Below are 23,854 nucleotides of genomic sequence, written 5' to 3'. Positions count from 1 at the left end.
GACTTGTTCTCCAGACCCTTCACCAGCCTCGTTGCCCTTGCCCAGCCCCTGAGCTGTTTGGGAAATGCAGGGCTTGTCCCAGGGTCCAGAGGGACCTGGGGTAGAGGTAGGGTTTAAAGCTCAACTCAGCCAGCACCTCCCTCTCCGTGCTGCTCTCTGGACACTCCCTCAGGTCCTTGGATGGTGCCCAAGCAGAGCCCTGCATCAGAGGGGCCACCGGCACGTGGCACGGAGCTGAACCTCAACGGGAGCTGCTGGCGTGGAGCCGGGGAGGGGACAGCCCTCACGGCAGGGGCTCACGATGCCACGGCAGAGGCTTCAGCGAACCGGCCCCAACACAGGGGCCTCAAGCAGGAGGCATTGGGTCAAGGCAAGACGGAGCCCTGCCTTGTGTTTCCTGCCCGTGCGGAGCAAACCTCCCGTGTTCAGGCACCCACGGAGAGGAGAGATGGTCCTGGACCACGGATAGGTGTTTCCTTAGGGCTGCTGTCACTGCGGTCAGGAATCAGTAGCGGGTGTTTTAATGAGGAGTCCAGATCAGGAATGATGATTTAGTGATTTTTTTTTTTTTTTCTTTTGGCCTTCTCAAGCGTGGCGGCATTCAGAGGGCAAAGAGCACACAAAACTTGTGGGCTTTTATAGAAAAGTGAGTAATGATAATGAGACGCTTCTTCCCATATCTGCTAATGCAGAATGTGCCTCAGGCTCGTGCTTAATTAGAGGGTGCTGTCTCAAGCAATCTTCACAATAACGGAGCTGATGGCAAAGGCGGGAGGAGGTTGTTTATAGAAACCTGCTCCAAGTGAGTCATTCTCCGCGGCATGAAATCTCGCCTGAGACACGTCTCCCTCCTCGCGCAGAGCCAAGGTGTTGCGCTGTGGAGGGGCTGAGCCCGGGGACCAGCCTGCCGGGCTCCATGGCCGCAGCGCTGGAGCCCGCAGCGAAAATCCAGCATCCCATGATCACTATAACCCCATCCTATAATCCCCGGGATGAACGTATGGAGCTGCAGCTTAAATCCACTTTGGTTCCTCATCCTCATTAGGAGGCTTCTGGGCAACCTCCCTGCTTTGGGTAGGAACCATCTAATTCCCAGCTCGATGTCATTCCCGTTTTATTTTTCTTCGAACCAACATTGATCTTTCATTTAAACATCTCTTCCCCCACCTTGATGTTCCTCTTCTGATGTATTTATGTCTGATGTATTTATAGGTGGCAGTGTTATCCCTTCCCAGACGTTGTTTTGCTTCTCCAAGGCAGCCGTGTTCCTCGCATTTCCCCTGCGCTTGCTCCCTGCTCGTCCCAGCCGTGTTTCAGTTGGAGCTTGTCGGCTTCAAGCATGGGAGCCCTAAGCTGCCCAGCCCCGCACCCCTTCGAACCGCAGCAGAAATAGTGTTGCATTTCCATGTTTTAAACTGTTTTCACAGCGGAAATACGGCATGAAGCTGCAGAGCAGCTTTTCGGCTGGGATGCGGTGCCCGTTAGTGAAAATAAGTCGCTTTCCCTGAAGGTTTGATGCCTCTTTTCCTGCCGGCCCAGCTCTCGCTGGGTCATTTCCATGTGTCCTGGTGCTGCTTTTTGCCACTGGGCAGTGGGACCAGGGTGGGCATCTCCCGCAATTGCTGCATGGTACAGCACCCTTGTAGAGGCAGCCAAGTCTTGGAAAAATGCAACAGTCTATGAGCAAGTGGCAGAGTCCTAAAAATGTGCCGTTGACAGAGCAAGGAAGCTTCGAGGCTGATTTTTCTCTGTTCTTGGCTGCTTTTTACAAGTTCTGGCCCTGCCAGAGGCTGCAGGCTGAAAATGGATGCAGAGGGGGCAGCTGCCTCCAGCTGTTGGCAGATATGAACGCTGTGCCGCATCCAGTGTCACCGGGCGTAGTGGCACCGTGGGGGGATGTCTGTCCCCCGAGGACAGAGGCGAGCAGGGCTCGCTGTGCCTGGCAGCCGGCCGGGGAAGCTGCCCTCGGGGCAGGGAGCTGAACCACGGGCACTGCTGGCGTAGATGGGCGGGCTGGCAATCCCCGGGGCCTTGATAGCTTCGGAATAAGGAGCGCTGGTGAGGTGGTCCTGTTTGGTTGCCTGGTGGCACGAAACGAGCTGCCGTCCTCCGCGTGGGCGTGGGGTTGATACCTGCAGATACTGGCTGCAGAGAAGCCATTTCCTTCCTTTATTTCACGACGCTTCTTGGCCACGGGACGCTTGGGACGGCTCTCCCGGAGCTGCCGTAGGGAGCCCTTGTTACTGCTCCTCACTCTGCATCCTGCCCTTGCCTCCGGTTGCACGTGGAGTTGCCATGAGCTTAAAAAAACCCCACTTTGTGAGCTGCCTGGTACAGAGGTTTCTTATGTAACAGCCCTGCATTTTTCTGGTGAGTAAGAGGAGTTTATCAGTTGGAGCTAGTCCCTGCACTCTGGGAACAGTTCCTGGCAGGGTTGAGCCGGCTCCTTTGCTTGCGCAGAGCCAGCCTTTGCAGCTGACATTATTAATAGCCCGGCACAGTGGGTGCATGCTAATCAGCGGCTTGTGTGGTGCTCTGGGACGGGCGGGCTGGCTTTGCCAGCTGTGGAGGGGCACCGGTGGGCCGTTTGCCTGCCGCTTTCCTGGCGGGGCTGGATGCCAGCAAATGCAGAAAGCAAGAAGTGAGAAAAGCCTGTGGGTAGGGTTGGGTTAAAGAAGGAGCTCTCGTGCAGCATGGCGTCCCCAGAGGGTGCTGAGCACCCGAAGAAATGCCGGGTGGACGGGTAACCCTTTGGAGGTGGGTTAGGTCCTCCCAGCTGGAAGAGGAACCCAGCAATCCTGATGCCTTGGCCCAGGACACCTTGCCCGAGTGATGTGGGATTGCTGGGTGCGACCGCAGAGCTTCGTGCCGTGCTGTCGTAAGCAGTGGGGCTGCACCGGCATTGGCACTGCACCGTTGCTCTCCCAGTGCTGTTGGGCAGCAGTTAACAGCTGGGGTGGTTTTGGGGATTGCTTGGACAGGATTGCCTCTCCCTTCATCCCAAGCCCATGCAAACGGCCTCAAGCTTTCCCAGCGTGCTGAAGCAGGTGCAGCACGGGAGCACAAAAGCAGCCAGCAGATTCCCCCTGCCTAAAATCTTGGCAAGCGGCTGCTTACGCCCTTGCTCTGAGTGGGAGGTTAAAGAACGGGGACTTGGTGGCACGATGCTTGTCCCAGGCCAAGGATAAACCTCGTCCATTCGCAGCACCAGGCGCTGTTGGGTGGATACAGGCTGAATGCTCTGTATGTTCCAGCCAGGAGCCGATGCCTTGGATTTTGTGGCAGCTCTTGTACTATTGAGGTTTTCTTTATTTTTCCTTTTTTAAAGCTACCCCTGTCAGCATGACTGGATGAGTTGAGGTTCCCCCTTCCTGCCCGACCCTTTTTTCCCCATCTTTTCATGAATAAGTTTCAGAATTCAGAGGAAAGCTTGAAAACATGTTTAGCCTTTCTTCCTCCTTAATTCTCTCCCTGAAAGCTTGAAAGCCAGATCTGTTGGTCAGCTGGCATTTCTGGCAAGCTCCGCACCTGCTGGCGCAGCCAAGCTGGAAGGGAGCGATGGGACCTCATGCTGCCGGGTGCTGCGGGCGAGATCTGGGATGTGGTTAAGAACCTGCTTGCAGTTGGTTTCTCCACTGGCATTTCCGAGGCTGTTTTCATCCCTGCAGCAGCGTTTGGGAAATGTTCGCCAGGTTTTGTGCCGTCTGGGAGGATGGAAGGAAGCTGGGGACAAATTTATCTCCTGTTACTAGTGTGTGCTGCATATTAGGGATCCCTAGCTCAGAGCCTCGTGGCACCTCTAAATGCCCTTTACAGGGGCCACTGGGGCTTGTGGTGAGGTTTGTAGCATCTGCAGCGGGGCCTGGGCGCTGCTGGAGCTCGGTGGGACGGTACGATGGCACGTTCCCGCTTGGGCACCCTGTGTCCTGGGTGCAGCCGGGCAGCCTGACTTGTCATCCCGAGCGCATGCCAAGCTGCTGTAGTGAAGAGCCCTGTGTTACACTGCTGAAGCCCACAAATGTTTGCTGGTTTGGAGAGGAATTTTAAGAATATTTTTGTTGTCGTGCCCTCTGGGCTGACCCCCTCTTTCTTCTCTCCCAGTTCGTGAAGTTTGCCAACATCGAAGAGGACACCCCATCTTATCACCGCAGCTACGACTTCTTTGTCTCCCGCTTCAGTGAGATGTGCCACTCCAGCCACGACGACCTGGACATCCGGACGAAGTGAGTGCCGCGAGCAGGGTGTCCCTGGCCCCGCTGGCTCTGCGAATGCCTCCTGGGGGGGCTTCCCTGCGCCCCCAGCCTCTGTCTTTCCTGGAGAAGCACCTGCTTTTGGGGGCAGGTTGGATGCAGGCTGCGCGTGGATTGATTTCTTTGTGCTGTGACGGAGACGCACAGTGATTCCCCAGAGCTGGCTGCACTCAGGCTGCTGTTCTCTACCCTCCCTTATTTTCCAAGCATTAAACCCCGCTGACTATATGGGAGGATGAAACAGGAGCCTAGAAAACACAGCGCGGCACAGATCCAGCCTCTGTCGCTGTGTGGGATATTGCATGCAGTATTACACGTGTGTGAGAGAAGTTGGTTTGCATTTGCTGTCCTGAGAGCAGGGCCAGCTGTGCTCAGGCATCGGCTCGCTCTGACCATGGCCGATGGCAGGACAAGGAACATAATGCGCCCTCAGGCTTCCGATTTCTTTTCTTCGGGCAAAATGTGAGCAGGTAACGCCCACAGTCTGCCCGTCACAGGGCTGCCTCAGTGCATCTTTAAGCATTTCTCACCTTTGCTCCAGGGCCACGGCCTGCAGACAGCTGGAGCTCAGAGGCAAGGAAGTGATCCTGGCCCCAAAAGGAAGGACGATGATGATGGGAAGAGGCCCCCCACTCTTAGCAGCGTGAATGTTCACTCAAAAACTGCCTCCTGCAGCCGTGCGGTCTGTTATTTTCCACGTTTAAAGGCGGTTACATTTCTCTAGCATCGAGGACTGACGTGCTTTGCTGTGATGGGAAACGTACCCCAGGGGGATTAATTACGACTAAAGCAGACAGATTAATGTTGTTTACTGCTGCCAAGGCCAGGCCTGACGGTGGTGTATTTAAAAAGACCCGGCGCTTGAAATGGCCCGGTGAGGCACCGGTGGCGTGGCACCGGTGGCGTGGCACCGGTGGCTCTCGCCGGGAAGCTCTGGGCAGGAGGCCACTGCTGCCGGAGACAAGTTTTAAGTAGAGCCCAGATGTCAGGAGGCATTTCAGCACATCGTGTTGGTGCCGTTCCCGGAGCTGCTGTACCAGGCACCAGTTGCCTTGCAGAGGGGCGAACCCCTGAGGTTCGCCACTCCTAGCAGAGGCTTGTCTCTGAGGACCAGGCTCACCTCCTTTTACTGCTGCAGACTCACAGGTGGGTTTTTTTTTTTTTTCCCCCCCTTAATAAAGAAATAATGCAGAAGGCTCATTATTTCCACTTGACCTTCAGGGCACCGGTGACGCTGGCTAAATTACACCGGAGACTGGAAGAGAGAAATTCGGCAGCTCCTGTAATTAAAAAGGAGCACGCTGTTTTCCTCGGGCCTTGGTCCTGCTCAGTGCTCCTCCCTCAAGAACTGTGTCTCGGTCGGCTTATTGCCTTGATTAGATCTGCAAAATGTGTTAGGGAGACCTCAGAGCAGGTTATTTAATGCATTTACTTCTGCAGATAAGTACGTGCTACCTTTCTCGGGCATGAGCCGTAGGTGTTGAGGGGCTGGTTTCAGACCTGGGAATCCTGCTGCGTAGGGAGATTTTTACTGATGACTTTATCATTGACTAGAGCAGAGTCAGGATCTTTGGTCCCAGAAAGGACACAGGTGTCAAAAAGCACCTAGGTTTCCCTAGCATCTAGTATCCCCATGGGCACAGCACGGCTCTGCAGCTGCTGGGGACGGGGGAAATGGGAAAACCCTCCATGCATGTAGTAGCTGGAGAGCAGAGACCTCCCAGGTCCAAAACCAATCCTTCGGAGAGGCCAAGCTCGCTGGTGCCACCTCTCCATCTCCGGTAGCGCGTGCCGTGGAGACGGGTGGCTGCTGCTCGCCTGGGGGCCTCCTGGGATAGGCAGTGGATGGGAGCTGGCTGCTGCTGCCAGGATGATTTTAGCTGGTTCAGAGCCTTTCCCGCTCGCGTCTGGCGGGCTGCAGGAAGCCATGTCTCTCGGGGATACGAGGCCGAAGGATTACCCCGGGGTATACCAAGCCCGGAGCTTGGAACCGGGGCATCGCCTGCATGAACCCCTCCAGCAGCGCAGAAATCGGTGTCTTCTCTCCAACTTCTTGCACAGTTTCACCCGTGTGTATATGTGTATGTAAATGTAAAATAACGTATGCTATATAGATATGTAGCATTTTGGTGTCAATTTGTTCCCCAGGATCCGGATGTCCGGCATTAAAGGCCTGCAAGGAGTGGTGAGGAAGACAGTGAACGATGAACTCCAAGCCAACATCTGGGACCCACAGCACATGGACAAAATCGTGCCCTCGCTGCTCTTCAACTTACAGCACGTGGAGGAGGCCGAAAGGTGAGTGCTCGCTGCTGCCGTGACCCACCTGCTCCACCAGCGGCTTCGGGGCCCCGGGGCTGCTTTTGGCAAGGTTTTGCAGGGCAGAAGCGTTGCAGGCTGATTTGTGTCTGCAGCTCGTGAAAAATGCGGCGAGTGGCCAGAGGGGAGACCCTGTTGAAGGATGCCGCAGGTGGCAGGAGCTCTGCCCGTCACCCGGTGCCGTGAAGGTTATTGCTGTCTTGGCCACTGCAGGGCACCGTGACTCCCGTGGAGCAGAGCTCTCTGCGCTGTCCCTGCAGTTAAAGCACGCTGTTTGCAAAGGCTCTGAGCTGCCTGTTCAGCGGGTTGACCTCTGTGAGGGATTCCTGCTTAAATGCTACCAAAGAAGTTGTTTTAAAGCCAGGCGAGAGGAATCTCAGGAACTGAAATACAGCTTTTGCTCGCTGTCCCCCCGTTCTTCCGGCGTAACCCCCCCGCCGGCTGCGTGCTTGCCACCAGCTGGGTGTTTGAAGGGGAGATGCTTAGCTGAGAAGCGCAGAGCAGAGAAGCAGGCATGAGTTCCTCCTGGGATTTTCCTTTTGAAGGTTGAGAGAGATGTATCAGCCCTGGGAAGTTGGCTTCTGGCCAGATGCCTTTTCCCTTTTTCTTGTAAACTGAAGCATCGAGGTGGAAAAAGCATTCATGGTGTTTGTGTGATGCCAAACAGCCCGAGTGCGGAGAAAGGGGCTGGATCTCCTCTGGGGTGTGCATGTTCAGGGTGACTTGTGCCAAACCGTGACTGCTTTGCTCTTCCTCCCCCGGGAGGCTGTGTCCACCCTGGGAGGACGTTATGTCCTGCATCGTCAGCGGTAAGATCCTTCCCCCTCCAACACTGAGTACCGGGATCCTCCTCCCGGTCCCAGGGACGCGGGGGCTGCCCCTGCTGCCTGGCACAGCCTGGCACTGCAAGCGGGGCCGTCCTGGCACGTCCCCCTCCTCTGCAATCCGTGCACCCGTGCTGCTCTCTGATCTGGCTCAACTCCAGCAGCGCTTTATCACTGGGCTCTGCGGGGATGGAGCTGCCCCGTCTGCCTGGCAGGGTGACATTTGGCTGCCGCGGGGTGGCTGTGGGCTGTGCGAGGGGTAGCCCGCAGCCCTGTGCAGCACGGGGTGTGGGCAGATGCCACGACCGTTTTGCTCCAACCCTCCCTGGCCGGGCTCCGTGCTTCTTCTCCCCCACTGCTGCTGCACAGTCAGCGCTGCTCTCATCGCCCTCCTCTGCTTTCGCAGCCGCTCCCCCTCCCCGCTGCAAGCCACCGAGAAGGAGAAGGAGAGTCCTACGGAGCTGGCGGAGAGGTGTCTGCGGGAGCTGCTGGGCCGAGCGGCGTACGGCAACATCAAGAACGCCATCAAACCCGTCCTCATGTAAGTCGTGCATCCCTCATTTTTGGCACAAGGGAAACTGAGGCACGGGGAAACAGCCAATGCGGGCCAGAGCTGGGGTGAAGGCATGGGCTCCTCTGGCTCCCCTCGGCACAGTACTGGAGATGGGGACTGGGTTTCAGGCTGAGCTCTCATTTTTGGATGCAATGAGGAAATGGCGTGGGATAGATACCTGTCGCTGAGAAGAGTCACCCCAGAGAGGAGTTTGTGTCCCTGCCCTCGCCTGCAGCGTTTGCTCCCTGCTGCTTCTGGCCATCCCTGGTGCTTGGTGCTGCTTTGCACCCCTGCAGGGCTTGGGGGACTGACAGTTACTTTCCCCTCCATTTCCATCTCTTCCCCAGCCATCTGGATAACCACTCGCTCTGGGAGCCGAAGATCTTTGCCACCTGCTGCTTCAGGATCATCATGTACTCGATCCAGGTGGGGAGCCGGCGGGACTCTGGCTGGCGGCACCAGTTGGGGACGCACGTGCACGCTTGGGAGCACCCGCGTCTGCCTCCACGGCTGGGCTGAGTCAGAGCCGCCGCTGCATTGCCGCATCCCGGCAGTGCCGAGTACGAACGCTCGCGATGAGCTCGGCCACCAAGCGTGCCCCAAAATGGGCTGGAGACAGGCACAGTCCAGGTGTACGGCAGTGTGAGCTGGGGGCCCGGCGGGTGTGCGGGGAGATGGCCGACAGGCATGCGTTAGCCTGGCTGCGTGCCAGCCACGCGTGTTTTAGGATGCTGCTCACGGAGCTTCTGTCTCAGTCCCGGGAGTGATTCCCTCCCTCTCAGTGGAAAGCAAAGCCCTGCTGAATCAGACGGACTAGCGGCGTGCTGTGAAACGCTCTAAAGGAAGCAGTTGGGCTCCTATGGAAAGCTGCCTCTTTCCAGATCGCTGCTGTGTAAATCATCCCTGCCAAAAAGGAGAGGGGCTGTCTGGAGTGAAACGTGCTCCGGGCAAACTGGGCGTCATGACGGTGCCTGCAGCCCATCCTTAGACACGGGGATGCTCAGAGACAGACCCTGCCAGGTTCTTCCCTTCTCGCTGGGGGCCATGGAAATGCAGTTTAGGTAAATCCCAGAGTGATGGGAAAAGGTCCGTCCTTTCTTTTTCCATGTGGATCTCAATGAAACTCTGTTCGGATGGGTCCCTGCATGCTGTTGGGCATGGTGCTGCCTTCCCACCCTGCTCCCACTCTGCTGGGGCTGTCCCAGACCTGCTGCCCCACTTCACCCCTTTGGGAGTTTGCTTCGCTTTTGGACTCGGCCAAGCCATGGCTCTGCTTGGAGAACTCTTACAGTGAAAAGCAGATTCCGCCCCGTGCTCTCGTTTCTTGTTTTGGGCGGTTCACAGGATTAAAAACCCTTTACAGCGCCACTAGATTTTATAAAATCCTGTTAATGCATGTTGGAAGTGTAAGGTCACAATAACTCAGCAGGACCCTTTTGAAGTATAGATGTGTTTGGGAAACCCTGGCAAAAATCAAATCCCTTCTCCCTGAAATCCCCAGGCTTAATTGTCACCATTTCCTTAGATCTGTACAGCTCTTTAGATTGTTTTTCCCATGCAAATTGCTCCAAGCTCTTGCTCAGTCATGTAAAACAGGCTTCCTCCAGGTGCCCCCTCTCATTTTGCATCCGGAGCTGCCTTGGAAAGAGCCGGGCAGGGACTCGGTGCAAGCTGGGTGCGTGTGCAGGATTTGTCCTCGGTAGCCGTGTGGGTTACAGAAACAGGCTGTCACCTCATGCATGCAGCACCCGTGCTGATGTTCATGCTCTCTTTCCAGCCACAGCACTCCCATCTCGTGATCCAGCAGCTCCTGGGGCACCTGGATGCCAATAGCAAGAGCGCGGCCACCGTGCGCGCGGGCATCGTGGAGGTCCTCTCGGAGGCAGCGGTGATCGCAGCCTCCGGATCTGTTGGTAAGTGGATAAATTTATCCTCTCCATCCATCTCTTCACCCTTTTGTTGGGGTGGGAGAGGTGCTGGAGGTTTGGGCTGGCCTCTGGCGTGTGCCCAGGTGTGAGCTGGCGACGGGGGATCTGGTCTGGAGCATCCAGGGGTGCTGGGGATCCGTTCTGTGCCATTTCAGTGCTCCCGAGCTCAACAGCTATGCCCACGTGCAGCGACCTACACCTGGAGGGCTGAATGCAATGCATGCCTTTGCCTTCGTGGCAGGGGGGAAAGGGATTTTCAGGGGCTTGCTGTGAATACGCTGAGCTGACGGTGCTCCTGGAAGGACATTTCTCTCCTGTCTCGACTGGGGGAGTTGGTGGGGGTTAAAAGTCACTGTGTGTCTGGCCAAACTGTTTGTTCAACCTGTTCACGGGGTGGTGGGAGGTATAAACCACACTGACCTGGGGGGAAACTACAGCCTCCATCTCCACGGGGAAAACTGCCGCTCTCCTCCGGCGATGCTCCACCGTCTCTCCCGTCTCGCCACCCCAGGCCCCACGGTGCTGGAGGTGTTTAACACCCTGCTGAGGCAGCTGCGGCTCAGCATTGACTACGCGCTGACGGGGAGCTACGACTGCGTTGCCGGCGTCAGCACCAAGATCATCAAGGAGCACGAGGAGAGGATGTTCCAGGAGGCCGTCATTAAAACCATAGGTGGGGTGTCCCGCCGTGCCCGGCGCAGGTGCGGGCTGTGCTGGCGGGTAGCCCCCTGCGCCGTGGGTGTCTGCCTTGTGCGTCTGCGGGATTATCCAGGGCGAAACAAAGTCGCCCTCATCCTAAAAGCAGCGATGGGGAATGAAATTTATCTGTTGCGGCGCGCTGCAAGCGTGGTGGCGGGTTATCGGCAGGTGGCATTGCAACCCCAGCCATCCCCGGCAGAGCTGCTGTGCGCAGGCAGAGTCGTGTTTCTCCCTGGGTGGGAGACCCCGAGGAAGGGGAGGACAGAAAGAGGGCGGGTGTGAGCCTGCTGCAGCCGCTGAGGATGGGGATGCACCAGCCGCAAAAAGAAGGAAGGGGTAGAAGCAGGGCTTGGCATCTCTCAGCCTCACCCTGCCTGGGCTGGGGGCTGCCCTGCCTGGGAGGTGTTTTGATGGGTCTTGAATCACCCTGAAGGTAAAGCTGCCTGCGGGTACTGGATCCAGGTGGGCCTTGTCCTATCCCAGCCTGGCTATGGGGGTCCGGCAGCTGGCTTGGAGCGGCGCAGCGGGCAGACCCCACGGCACTGGGCACTTCTGGGGGCGGTGGGCTGCGCCTCGCACGCTGCCAGCGCACTTTTGTCTCCGCAGGGTCCTTCGCCAGCACGCTGCCCACCTACCAGCAGTCTGAGGTGATGGTCTTCATCATGAACAAGGTGCCGCTACCCTCCTTGCAGCAGTCCATCGAGGCTGGCAAAGCCGGGTGAGAACGGATGCCTTCTTCCCTCCTCTTGCTCCCCCCCTACCCTGTTCTCCCTGCCGCTGTCCCGTGTGTGTGGGTGTAACGCTTTGGACACGGAGCTGAAAGTGCTGGGAAGCTCCCGAAACCGTTCCCGCCTTGAGGTGACCTTTGGGGACAGAGTGGGCCGTGGGCACATTATTGGAAAGGCTGAGCATCGAGAGCTTCCACCGAAGAGCAAGGGAAGCTGAGCAACGTGCGATCCTTGTTTAAAATGCTTTGCTGTCTGCTGCAAATGTGATGACAAGGGCTCCTTGAAACACCGGCGCATCGAGGAGGAAAGGTGTTTACAGGCAGCGGTGCTGCAGTTGAACTCCGCATTTCTTCGGGTACCTGCTGAGAGATTCAGCTGTCAGGAGCTCGGTCCTGGGGTGTCATCCAAAAGTAGCCAGGAACTAAAATTAATACTCAGGGGAGTGACCTGGGATGTCTCAGGGCAGCGAGGTGGCCGCTGGTGAGCGAGGGCTGCCTGTGGCTTTTGAGAAGCTCGTGTATGGCTTCGTGGGACTGGCTGGTCAATTCCCCCCCCCCCCCCCGCTGGCGCGTGGCCCCTCTGAGCTGCCTCTGAGCTTTTATTAACACTGAGCGGGAGGTGGTATTTATACCCGGCGGTGGAGGGCGTGTAGGGTTTGGTGGGACTGGCTGCTCATTGCTGCCTCCCCCCCCCGCTGGCGCGTGGCCCCTCTGAGCTGCCTCTGAGCTTTTATTAACACTGAGCGGGAGGTGGTATTTATACCCGGCGGTGGAGGACGAGAAGGAAGGGAAAACACCCAAACAACATAATTGCTTAAGAAGTGTGGGAACAGACCATGAGAGCTATTTGGAGCGAGGGTATCAGCGCTGAAACATGTAGGTAAGGAGCAAACAGATTTTCATGCTATATTTATCTTCAAAGTACGGTCAGGCTCTTCCCACTCGTCTCTGATGGGAGAGAGACTTTGCCGGCTGATAGGAGACACGCTCTGCTCCTCGCTCACATGGAGGTAATTCCTGACGCCTGCGTTCAATCCCAATTCACACGGTGGGAGGCACGCTGGGTGCTGGGTGCCGTTCAGCCAGGGCAGCTTTCCTTGCTGCAGGAGCAGAATCGGGCTCGTAGCCCCAGGATGGCAGTCACTTCTCAGCGCTAGGCTGGCTGTGCCAGGCTGTTTGTCACTGCTCCTTTATCAGCTCATGAGCTTCCTCCGGGAGAGTTTTAAAATCCCATCTGACGCTGCGTGAAGGATGGTGCTCGCTCTGGGTGCGTAGGTGAACCAGGAGTTTGCAGAGGAGCTGCGGCCTGCGGTTTGGCTTATGGGGATGCTGCCATTTGCGGTGTAGCTCAGTCCCTGGGCAGAGGTAGGCAGCACAGGCAGCGTGTCATGGGTGATGGGACAGCCTGGAAATCCCTGTGTCCCCTTCCAGTACAGGGCTAGGAAAGACTGAGTTCAGACAGTAGAGAATTCAAGATTTCCTTTTTTGCATAAAACCCCCCCTCACATCGCTGAAGTGGAAGTGTGGTTCATGGTGGCTTTGCAGGGAGTGAGATGGGAGTGAGGAGCAAGGGTACCTTCGCGGACAGGAGGGCTTGGGCTTCTTCTCGCCCATTTTCAGCTGCTTAAAAGTGAGGAGCCTGTTCAGAGCTGGTGCCTGGTGTCCCTTGAGAGTCACTGTGGGATGGGCACGTCCAGAGGGTGGTTCATTTCAGAGGGTCCTGAGCGCAGCTTGCGCCTGCCTGGAGGTGTGAGTGCTGCCTTGTTTCTGGTGCCTTTGGTGGGATGTATGCTTTGATAGTCACCGTTCCTTTAGCAGCCTTTTTGCTGGCTGCTAAATCTGGAGCTCATTTGCTGGAGACCTTTACAGCGTGGCTGTATGTGGTGGTGACTCTCAGGAAACCGGTCCTGCCCTTTCTGAGGCTTTTCCATCCTTCGGGTGTGGAAGGAGGGTTGTTTTGTTTTCACTCAGATTTTAGCACTTGTTTCTTCTCTCCACGGCAGGGAGAACCGGAATCGGCTGACACAGATAATGCTCCTGAAGTCCCTCCTCCAGGTATGAGTTGTGTCGCCATCCCCGCAGGAGCATCCAACCTCCACGAGACCTGGGAGGTCCCCAGCTGCTGGCATGGGGGAACTGAGCTTGGAGACCCTCTCCCCTGGGGTGGTTTAGGAAGAGCTCAAACTGTACTTAGTCTTCTCTGCCTGCATCCCCTCTTTCTCGGTGTGTTTTAACCCCTCTCAAGTGACACTGTCATGATGCCTCCCTTTTTCTTTGATGCTTGCAGGTTTCTGTGGGCTTCCAGTGCAGTAACATGCTCACGGCACTGCCCAGCGCCTTCCTGGACAGGCTGCTCTCCGCAGCCCTCATGGAGGATGCCGAGATCCGCCTCTTTGTCCTCGAGATCCTCATCAGCTTCATCGATCGCCATGGGAACCGACAGAAATTCTCCACCATCAGGTATGTCCTGGGGGTTCCCCAACAGGGCTGGGACCTGCAGACCCTGCAGAGCTGGCTTGGGAGGGGAGATTTGCCAGGCTGGGAGTGCCTGCAGGATTGGGGGCTGCTGGAAGGATTAAATAATAAATCTGGTAGAAGTTCTGGGGTGGTTTAATGCTGCAGATCGATGGTCTGCTAAGAGCCAGATGGGTGGGGGAGTCTCTCTGAGAGGCTGTGCCCGGAGGGACGTGGGACCATGCTGCTGAAAGTAACCGTGGTTAGACAGTGGTCCCAGGAGGATGCGCAGGAGCCATAACCTCCTCCAGTGGGTTCATCGACTGCATTGCATCCCCATGGATAGGCCTGCCGGGCACTCGCGTTGTCCATGCTGTGTTACCTTGGAAGAAGGTGACTGTAATCCTAGATGGAAACATCTCCATGGGTTTTGCTGTGGTCCTGCTAATCCACTTTGCTTGCACGCCTCTTTGTCAACTTGCTTTTGTGTTCCTGAGCGCCACGGCCTTGAAATCCTGTAGTGATTTGGCTCAGTACTCTTGAATATCTGAATCGCTCAGATTTAAAAGCCACCTTTAGCTTCCCCCCTCGGTTCCTCCCAGACGGCTCGTTCCTGGCCAGCAGCTCTGCAGGCGTGTGGGAACCGTGCCTCCTCCCTCCGGTGTCTGAGGTTTCCCTTCTCCTTGGCCTTTCCTTGCAGCACCATCAGTGACATCTCGGTCCTGAAGCTGAAAGTGGACAAATGCTCGCGCCAGGATACTGTCTTCATGAAGAAGGTAATGGTGGGGTCTGGGTCAAGCTGTCCTCGTGCAGACCGGTGTAAGGACTGTGCGTCTGTTTCCCCAAGTCACACTGAGCCACGGGGGAGTCCTGTGATGCCTCTAAACCTGGGGATGTCCCTGGGAAAAGCCAGTGGGATTCAGACTCCATCAGCGCTTCATGCGTGGGCCTCTCTAGGCTCCTAAATCTGCTCTTTGCCCGAAGGAATGAGTACCCCAGGATGTGCGGTATCCCAAAAACTATTTATCAAGTGGCTTTTGAAGTTGCCTGATTAATTAATTATTTATTTATTTTTATATCCCCTCCTCCCCCCCCCTTAAAACATTTTTGGGGGTGGTGCAAAGCCCTCTGGAGCTAACTTGAGGCCAAGAGAGGATCAGTTTATTACCTTGCGCACACCAAGGAGCAGCCATGCAGCCCCTCAACTGACAACCACGGCAGAGCTGTGTTTCCCTTGCGCCAGCGTGTGCCCTGCTCTGTCCCATGCCTCGCTGTCGAGCAATGTGTCTCAGGGCTTTATTTCTTTGTTGTGGTCTGAGCCGTGATTTCTATAATGCTTCTGCAACGGAGGCGTCCTTTCCCTGGGCTCGGTGCTGCGAGTGTTGTTTGCCTGCCCCTGGGCTCTGCTCTTGGACCTGCCGGTGCCTCTTCCCCGTCAGGGTCCAGCATCGAATGGTGAAACGCCACCTGATCGTCACAGCTCCCTCTCCCTGGGGCTTTCTTCGTTTGCTTGGTGACCGGAGGAGCTCTGCTCCCCCCTGCGTGGATGGAGGCCCCTTTGCTGGGCCCTGCTGCTTTTCTTTCTCTGCGTTGACGGCAGCGTTGCTCGCAGGGGATGCTCAGGAGGTGACCACGTCCTTCCGTGTCCCCACAGCATGGCCAGCAGCTCTACCGGCACATCTACCTGATATGTAAGGAGGAGAGCAACGTGCAGGCTCACTATGAGGCTCTCTACAGCATGCTGATGCTCATCAGCATCGAGTTGGCTAATGAGGAGGTCGTGGTGGACCTCATCCGCCTGGTGCTGGCAGTGCAGGTAGGCGGGGGGGGAGCTGGGTGTGCGGGCTGAGATGCGATGGGAAGGAGCCTCTGGGAGGGGGGTTGTTTTGGAGTTGGGGTCTCTGAGGAAGGGGGATGCAAGTGCTTCACTTGCTCTGAGCTTCTCCCACCGGAGTGGGATCAGACCAACACGCTGGGGAGAGACCCCAGTCGCCTGGTCAGCCTCTGAAGTGCTGCAAACCCAAGCTCCAAAAGCTGGGATGTTTGGAGGGCAGGTCATGCCACGAGGTGGATGGAGACCACGCTGGGGCCTTGTCCACCCTCGTCTCATGGGGCTGTGTCTCTGTTGCAGGAGATAGCCCAGATCAACGAGGATAACTTGACGGCGTACAACCGCTGCGCGCTCTTCGCCCTCGGTGCAGCTTACCTGAACCTCATCAGCCAGCTCACCACCGTGCCCACCTTCTGCCAGCACATCCACGAGGTGCGAGGGAGGGTCTGGGGCCAGGGCTGGAGCCTTATCTGCGGAAGCTCTGGCATCAGCTCTCCTGGCCACCCATGGGGTTTGAGCTTGGCTCCTTGCTTGTCTTCTGCAGGTCATCCAGATGCGACAGAAGGAAGCTCCCTATCTGCTCCCTGAAGATGTGTTTGTGGAGAGACCCAGGTAAGAGCCTGGAAAATACCTTCTTCCCCACTCCCTGCTCCTGAGGGATTGGCATCCATAAGATCGTGAGCGATAATGGGTTTATCAGCCCTTCGCTTGCCTGTGCTTGTCTCCTTTCCCATCTGGGGATGGCACAGTGGGAAGGGTATCAAGTGGTTTTCAACCTGTTTAGAATCCGAGGAGGGTCCCATGCAGCCAGGGAAGGGGGTGGCCACCACGGCTTGCGCTCACAGCCAGCCAAATGCCGGGATCGGCTCTGCAGGCTGATCCCTCCCCTTGTCTGACAGCAGGATGGGTGTAGATCTGGTATGTCATCCCGCTGCTCTGCCGTGCCACTGGCTCGAGGATGCCTGCTGCGTGCTGAGCATCCCCAGGCCAAGGCTGGCTGGGCTGTCCCATTCCTGTTGGCACACTCGGCATGGGTCACATTTGGTGGTGAGGTCCCTTAACGGAGACGCTGCCCTCAGTGAGTGCCACTGCTCTCTTGAGACATTCCCTAGGTCAGGGCGGTCCTTCCTGAGCGCATCCGTATCCTTTGTGATGGGTCAAGAGCTCTTCTGGGACTCTGGCTTTGTGCCGGTGTGTGCAGAAATAGCGTGATGTATCCGGCTGTGCTGCAGCTAAGCAAAGCCACGAGAGCGTTCTGTTTCTGACGCAAAGGGACGGGAAACCCTGCTGACACGGTTCCCCTGGCAGGAGAGACGCTGACATCTCCGTTGTTTTTTCTCCACCCCCATAGGTTGAGCAAGAGCCTTGACCGCCTGGGCCCAGAGGTCTTCTTCTGGCAGAGCAAGATCAGCGAGGTGCTGGGCGGCAGCGGCTACAACTCGGACCGGCTCAGCACACCCTACATCCCCCAGCTGACGGGTACGCAGCACCCTGGGGCATCCCGGAGAACTGGGAGGGGAGGGAACTGGTCCCTCACTCTGCACAGTTACGGGGGTGTGAAGTTCTTGTGCTATGCGTGGGTGCGTTCTTTTCCTGCCCTCCTTTAGAGATGTAGCCTTGGGGAAACTGAGGCAGAAAGCGGTGACTCGGAAGCTTCACAGGGTTGCCACGTGCATGGCTGGCTGGCTGGCTGGAAGGAGCAATGAAGCCCGCTGGGCTTGGCTCAGTCCTCAGTCCTGCTGGGTTGGATGAATTTGGGTGAATGGCTGAGCAGAGGGGCTGCTACCCTGGGGATGGGACGCGAGGCCATGTTCCCTGGGAGCTGCCTGTGCTCACCCCGCTGCCCCCGGGGTGGCTGCGATTAGCCCTTCTGCCCTTTCTCTTCCTCCCCAGACGAAGATCGCTTGTCCAAGAGGAAGAGCATAGGCGAGACCATTTCCCTGCAGGTTGAGGTGGAGTCGAGAAACAGTCCTGAGCGAGAGCAGGTACTGTCTTACACCAGAGCTGCAGAGGCTGTGTCATCCCTTCCGCGCCGCGTGCTTTTAGCAGCCTGACAGCGTGCAGCTAAGCCCTCTTTAATCGTTAATTTGGCTGCACGCATAATTGCTCCGCTGGCTGCAAGCGCAGGGGCCCATAACAGCCCCGGTGTGTCTGGCGGTGAGCGGGGTCAGAAAGACCCCGACTCCCCCTGATGCTCCCCTCCAGGTGCTGACAGGTCCCAGCCTGCAAGGGGAGCCACGCGGCAGGAGGGGTCTCCCGGTGCCGTTTGGGTGGCAAATCTTTATTTTCCCTGTATGCGTATTTCTTAGCAATGGGAGCCTTGGGTGAGGTATAAGGCCTGGCTAGTCCAGCCTGAAAAAAAAACATTTTAAAAGTGCAGGTTGCCAGGAAAGATATCCCTGATCTTTAAGGACAGACTATGTTTTGGTGCAAGAATACAGTCTGGGACACCGGCTCTGGGTTGCTGTGATCCCAGAACGGTGTCCTGTGCTGTGCGTTGAGCCTCCTCTGCTTTTCCCTTTCCTTTAGAGAGCACCAGCGGAAGAGATCACGTACGAGACGCTGAAGAAGGCGATAGGTAAGCGAGGGAGCCGGCCATGGTAGGGAGAGGTGGAGGCTGGCGTGGTGTGTATGTATGGGTACTGTCGCCCCTGTGTCTGTGTGTGCACACCACAGATGGATGGATCCCCAGCGCCTCGCCGTAGCGGCATTGCACTCAAGTCACAGGGTGGCCGGGCAGCTTCATAGCTCTGCCTGGCCCTGGGGGTGTCCCTGGGGGGCTGGTCCCAAAGCCAGAGGCTGGAGACCTTCTCCTTGGCTTTCTAGTGATGCCCAAATCCATGCTGTCTCCTGGGGAGGTGGGGGATGCAGCGCGGGGTGGTCTCTGCGGGTGGGGAGCAGCTGAGAGCCATCTCCCCTCTGCTTCAGTAGACAGCGTCGCCGTGGAGGAGCAGGAACGAGAGCGGAGGCGGCAAGTGGTGGAGAAATTTCAGAAAGCCCCGTTCGAGGAGATCGCTGCCCACTGCGGTGCCCGGGTGAGTCGGGGCTGTGGCGCTCTAAATCCCCGTGGCCGCTCTGCTGGGGGGAGGCGGACGGTGACGACGTGGCTCTGAATTTTGCCAGGCCACCCTCCCCCTGCTCTGGTGACCGGGGAAGGCCAAGAGGGTGTTTGTCCCATTTGTACTGTTGTGGTCCTCAGGGCGCAGCCGCGCTAATACAGCCGCTGTGTCTGTGTTACAGGCGACGCTGCTGCAGAGCAAGCTCAACCAGATCTTCGAGATCACCATACGGTGAGTTGGGGCCACAGCCAAGCACAGTTTGTCAAGCCACCCGAAAACCTGCTGCCGGAGCGTGGGGTGCCTGACCACAAGGCCAGCGCTGGCTTTGGGGCAATGGGAGCCACATGCGTTCCCCCGTCAAGGAGGTTCGTGCGCTGGGGGTGGGTGCCAGCCTGGGGTTGGGGCCTTTGCGATGGCAAGAGGGGACAAGCATTGCTGGGAGCAGCCTCTGGTTTGTTTGCCCCAGTTCTCCTCTGCTATGGTGGCACTGGGGAGACCTGCAACGGTGCAGGAATGCATGTTTTCTGCACCAGGCTTTGCTTCCTCACCAAACCTCTCTGTAAACCGCCTCCTTCCATCTCTTGTGTTTCAGGCCACCGCCAAGCCCCTCCGGCACCATCACAGCTGCCTACGGCCAGCCCCAAAACCACTCCATCCCGGTGTACGAGATGAAGTTCCCAGACCTGTGCGTGTACTGAGGGCGGCCGTGCTGGTAGGGCAGAGCCACCGCTGCACAGCTCGCACCAAGGGACCTCTTGGGGAGAGACTGCTGACCCTGCGGGGAGCACATCCTTGTGCAGGACGGGTGGGGACACGGACACCGAGGCCACCCCAAGATTCGTTGGCACCACAAACCCGTCTCCCGTACTTTACTTTGTGACTCTCTGCCTCTGCAGCCACGTTTTGCGGTTGGTGGTGCGAGGAGGCTCGGGGCACAGCGGTGCGGGGAGGCGGGTAGTTGCTCTGACCTCCCTCTCCAGTTCCGTTTTTCAGGAAGGGGAGAGGAAATGCTCTGGCCTCCGGGCAGAGCACGTTGGGCATGTACATCTTCCCGGCATAAAGCAAACCCGTTCCCTGGGGAATCCCTCCCCGCATCGTTTGTCGGCCACGTTGAGAGCCCCCGGCAAGGGGCAGGGCTGAAGCTGGAGGGTGTGAGGCTGTAAAAGGCAGGAGGGGGGTCTGGGGTGCGGCGTGCTGGAGCCTGGGGCAGCGGCATAACCAAATCGAGCTGGTGCTTGAGGCAGGTTGCTGGAGGGGGGTACGGTCCCCGCGTCCCACTCCCGGCCTGTGAGCCTGCATCTTCCCGTAGCCCCCTCGGCACGTGGCTCGTTCCCCTGGGCGCTTCAAGCTGCCCTGATGCCCTGCATGGAGGGCTTGCCCGGTGCAGCCTGAGGGTGGCAATCGTCCCATCCCAGCGCGGGGGCACACAGCAGCCTGGCTGGTTCCAGGTCACTTGAAAACACGATTTCTTTGGGAAAACCCACTTTTTTGGGGGGGGAAAACCCACAAGAGCCGTGCCTCTCGCCTGGGTCGTGAGCGGGCTGCTCGCGGGGGGCTGCTGCGACTGAGCCCACAGGCAGCGCACGTGGGCATGCAGTGGGATGCCTGGAGCAGTGACGTGAGGCACGAGCAACCATCGTGCTGGGGAATATTAACACATTAACCCACTCTTTTCATATTTTTGGGTTGGGTTTTCACAGTTTTGGGGTTCCTGTCTCGAAGAAAGAATTATTTTACTTTTTTTTTAGCAGAATCACTTTGACAAAGTCCAATCTTAAATCAACTGAGCTGTAACCCCAAAGAAACCCCAGTGCTGTAGGAAATAGCGACGATAAGGTGTTTTACAGGGTCCACCCTGCAGACCCTGCACCTGGCAGGCCGTGGATGGCGCCTCTTCTTGTGCAATAGGATAAAACTGGATTTGGGCTGGGGGTAGATGAGGCTATCGAGGGTTTTGCTTTAGACAGACGCGGTAGAAAGTTCTGGGTCCTACCAAACCACAACTGCAAGGTGAAGACGGTAGGGATGGGGAGGAAAGGTCGCTTGGGGATATTCAGTCGTTCACAGGGTCTCTCTTGCTCCCAAATGCCTTTCAAGTGTCGGTGCGCTAAGGCTGTTCTTAAGGCGAGCTTGGGCGCACTCGCAGTCGGACGGGCACTGCCTGCAGCTTCCCCACCGCCGCCCTCCGAGCAGCCTGGGGGTCCCTGGGGGTCTCTCCCGTGAGCTCGGGCAGCCCCTTCCCCTCCGGCCGGACACGCCGCTTCTGTCTTCGCTGCGCGAAGAGACACAGCAGGGTCTAAAGCTGGAGACGTGGGAGCTGCTTCTGCACGTCACGGAGGGACAGACCGCAGGCACACGCAGCCGCGCGGCGGTCGCGCCGGCTCTGCCCGTGCCCCGCTGGGTTGCTTCAGCCACGACCCATTTCTCTGCCACCTCTCGCTGCAGATCTCCAGGCAGTTATTTTAAGCTGTAATTACACATTACCATTTTTTCCTCCTCAGTGGCGGATACAGTTTGCGATTGCCTCGAGGTCACCGCTTGTTTGTGTGGTCATGCTGTAATCCGGGCTTTAGGAAATGATCTAGCTTAAGAGGACAGGAAAAACAAGGGTTTATTTCGGTCCCTGGGCTGGATCACGGAGCTGTCCCGCTCGCGGCGTGGCTCTGCCTGTCCCAGCCCTGCCCGGTGCCCGAGGCTCTCCCCTTGCTGCTGCCTCTCCTCAGTGTCCCCATGTGTCTCCATCCCCTGTCCCCAAGCCTTTTTAGCTCCCCGGGTTACGCCTGGTCCTGCTGAAGCCTGAGTTTTGGCTGGGGCAGGTTTTGGGGTCGGCAGCGGGAACGCAAAGCGGGCTGCTCGGGAAAGGAGGGTTTGCTCCCGTGGCTGTTCTAATGAAAGGCACTAAAATTTTTAACAAAACGCGGTAGGCAAAGCAATTAACCCCCAAATTGTGTGTCCGTGGGAAAACACATCCAAAACTCTTCAAAACCACAAAGAAGGTGGGAAGATGAGCACAAGTTTGCGTGTGCTGAAGGAGAGGAGCCACGGGGACGCCACGGAGCACATCTTGGGGTGCCCATCATCCCTTTTGGGGCAGAAAATACCCCTGACCTCCACTCCCGGGAGCAGCCCCCGGTCCCAACGCTTTTCCCTTGCTCCGCTCCATGGGAGCTGGCAGCGGGGCTGGGGCCGTCACCTCCCAGCTGGCTGCATCCCCCCGCATGTCTCACCACGGCCCCTCCGCATTTTGGGACCCAAACTCCACCTGTAAATGTGCCCCCCCAGACACACAAACGGTGTAAGTGACCTGTTTGTACATCGCGTTTAGTTTAGATACTTGTGTACGTATAGATGACAAAGTATATTTCTATAAAGTCGGCAGTTTAGGTGCATGTGTGCGTTTCCATCTCTGCATTTCGGAGCACTGTGGCGTTCGGGTGCGTAGCCGAGGGCAGGGGGGGGAAACGGGTTGTTAAAAAGGGCCAAGAAGCCCTCGCTATTTTCAAATGCACCGTCTTCATGCCCTTTTCAAATAAATGTTGATGTTGCCACCTTAGGGGCTCCGCTGTCTTGGCGTGTTCACGGCAGCTGGGCGCTGTCTCTCTGCCCTGGGAGAGGAAAAAGGGGTGGTTGCTGCTGGGATGGAGAAGGGAAGGCATGGGGTGAGGAGGAGGATGGTTTCGGCTGTGGACGAGCTTCCTTCCCGCACCTCTGTGCCCAGGATCCAACCCAAACCGGGCTTCATCTTCACCACCCTTTACAGTTCAGCATTTCCCCCCCCCCGGGTCCCGCAGAAGCTCCCCGCGGTGCGCAGGGCCCTGGGGCAAGGTCCGGGGCTTCTGTTCACGGTGTTGCATGAATGTGCGCAAACCTACCTGCCGAGGCCAAAATGGGAAAGGCGACACCCCGATAGCTATTTGAGGGGCCAAAATGTACGCGGTGCACGCCGGGCCACGTGCGCTCCGCCACCAGCAGCCCCTCCGCTCCTCGCTCTGTTAAGGACTGATCTAGGACATCTCTTAGCTAAGGACTGGGGGGAAAAAGCGCTAATATGAGCCCTGTTTTCCTTTAACAACATTTCCACCCTGTTATACCAAATAAATGGGGATGCACAGCCCTGTGCATTGCGATCCCAATCCCAAAAGCCCCCCCCCCCCATCTTTAGGGCCTGGATGGTGGGGGGTTCATCCCACTGGGGCATCTGCAGCTCTTCTCCAACGTGCTTTCCATCCTCGGGTGGAGCGGGAGGCGGTGGGAAGCGCAAAGCCAGCCCCCGAGGTCAGCGTTACGATATTAATGCTGGTGGTTTGCTGCCTGGGAAGCGTGTGAAGAGGGGAATGGGCATGGTTATGCTTTGGCAGCAGTAAGGTGTTAGTTGGGAGGAGGTGGTCAAGGCTTGCTTCCCCGTGAACCTGGTTTTAAACCTGGCCCCCTCCCCAGCCTTGCCCCCCTGCTTCACTGCATGAGTTGGCAGCATTACTTTATAAATGACGAAGCTCTCCCTAGTACCCGGGCTCTTCGGCGTTATCATTTAATGGGGAATTAACGAGTTTACCTGGGAGGCGGGCGCTGGGGGGGGCCTGGCTCGGTCCCTTTGCTCCTTGGGGCAGCACCCGGAGGATGCTGCGTTTCCCCGGGCTGCCAGCAAACGTTGTCACCACAGGTCACATCAGCGCGGGGCTCCGCTCCGGGACCAAAAACACACTCTGCTGGGGTGTGTGGGAGCAGCCCCCGGCGCCCTCTCCGGGCCGGCTGCAGCGAGCCCAGCCGTGCTGGAACCCCACGGCCAGCTCCCGTGAAGCTCCCGAGCCGGGGGTGCAAAATTGCCCTTTCTCCCCCCACCCCAAAACACGCTCCCCAGCACTTTCCCAGCCGTGTCTCTCTACCCACCCCGCCCCAACTGCAGGATTTTACTTTATAATTATTTTTTCTGCCCCTTTACAAACACCAGGCATCCCCAGAGACATTGCCGACACCTGGTTAGCTTGCAAAAAAAGGTATTATTATTTTTTTTTTTAGAATTCTTTTAATCTATCATTTACAGTATTGTACAGCTCAGTGAAAATATGAAAATCAGCCGGCGTGCTCCGAACTGGGCGCCGTCCCCGTGCCCGTCCAGTGGGTGCGGCGAAGCGGTTGACGTCTTTATCCCTAACCTGTTCCCACCCAGTGAAACCCGGGAGCGGACCCCTTTGGAGTACTAATTAAGAACG

At 57.4% G+C, this 23,854-nt stretch overlaps 1 protein-coding gene across 2 annotated transcripts in view; it reads left to right on the top strand.

The window, feature by feature from the left end:
- The window catches only part of EFR3B (EFR3 homolog B), a 28,063-nt gene extending 8,199 nt beyond the window's left edge, over positions 1–19,864 (top strand). Inside the window, exons 4-22 of one of the 2 annotated variants that reach the window (XM_019473177.1) lie at positions 4,102–4,223; positions 6,399–6,548; positions 7,800–7,934; positions 8,294–8,372; positions 9,724–9,859; positions 10,386–10,547; positions 11,180–11,291; positions 13,304–13,355; positions 13,588–13,760; positions 14,455–14,530; positions 15,409–15,570; positions 15,886–16,017; positions 16,130–16,197; positions 16,937–17,064; positions 17,479–17,570; positions 18,115–18,163; positions 18,517–18,620; positions 18,826–18,875; positions 19,237–19,864. In XM_019473177.1, the coding sequence (XP_019328722.1) occupies positions 4,102–4,223; positions 6,399–6,548; positions 7,800–7,934; positions 8,294–8,372; positions 9,724–9,859; positions 10,386–10,547; positions 11,180–11,291; positions 13,304–13,355; positions 13,588–13,760; positions 14,455–14,530; positions 15,409–15,570; positions 15,886–16,017; positions 16,130–16,197; positions 16,937–17,064; positions 17,479–17,570; positions 18,115–18,163; positions 18,517–18,620; positions 18,826–18,875; positions 19,237–19,342 (2,088 nt within the window). In that variant the 3' untranslated portion in view covers positions 19,343–19,864. Of the gene's footprint in view, positions 1–4,101; positions 4,224–6,398; positions 6,549–7,799; positions 7,935–8,293; positions 8,373–9,723; positions 9,860–10,385; positions 10,548–11,179; positions 11,292–13,303; positions 13,356–13,587; positions 13,761–14,454; positions 14,531–15,408; positions 15,571–15,885; positions 16,018–16,129; positions 16,198–16,936; positions 17,065–17,478; positions 17,571–18,114; positions 18,164–18,513; positions 18,621–18,825; positions 18,876–19,236 lie in introns of both variants that reach the window. The other variant, XM_019473176.1, reaches the window with a different exon arrangement.
- The last annotated feature ends 3,990 nt before the right edge of the window (positions 19,865–23,854 follow it).

The sequence above is a fragment of the Aptenodytes forsteri genome, unplaced genomic scaffold (assembly GCF_000699145.1).
Source record: "Aptenodytes forsteri isolate BGI_AS27 unplaced genomic scaffold, ASM69914v1 Scaffold534, whole genome shotgun sequence".
NCBI lineage: Eukaryota > Metazoa > Chordata > Aves > Sphenisciformes > Spheniscidae > Aptenodytes > Aptenodytes forsteri.
Note: the sequence above shows the minus strand (reverse complement) of the source record. Positions and strands in the feature narration are given on the sequence as shown.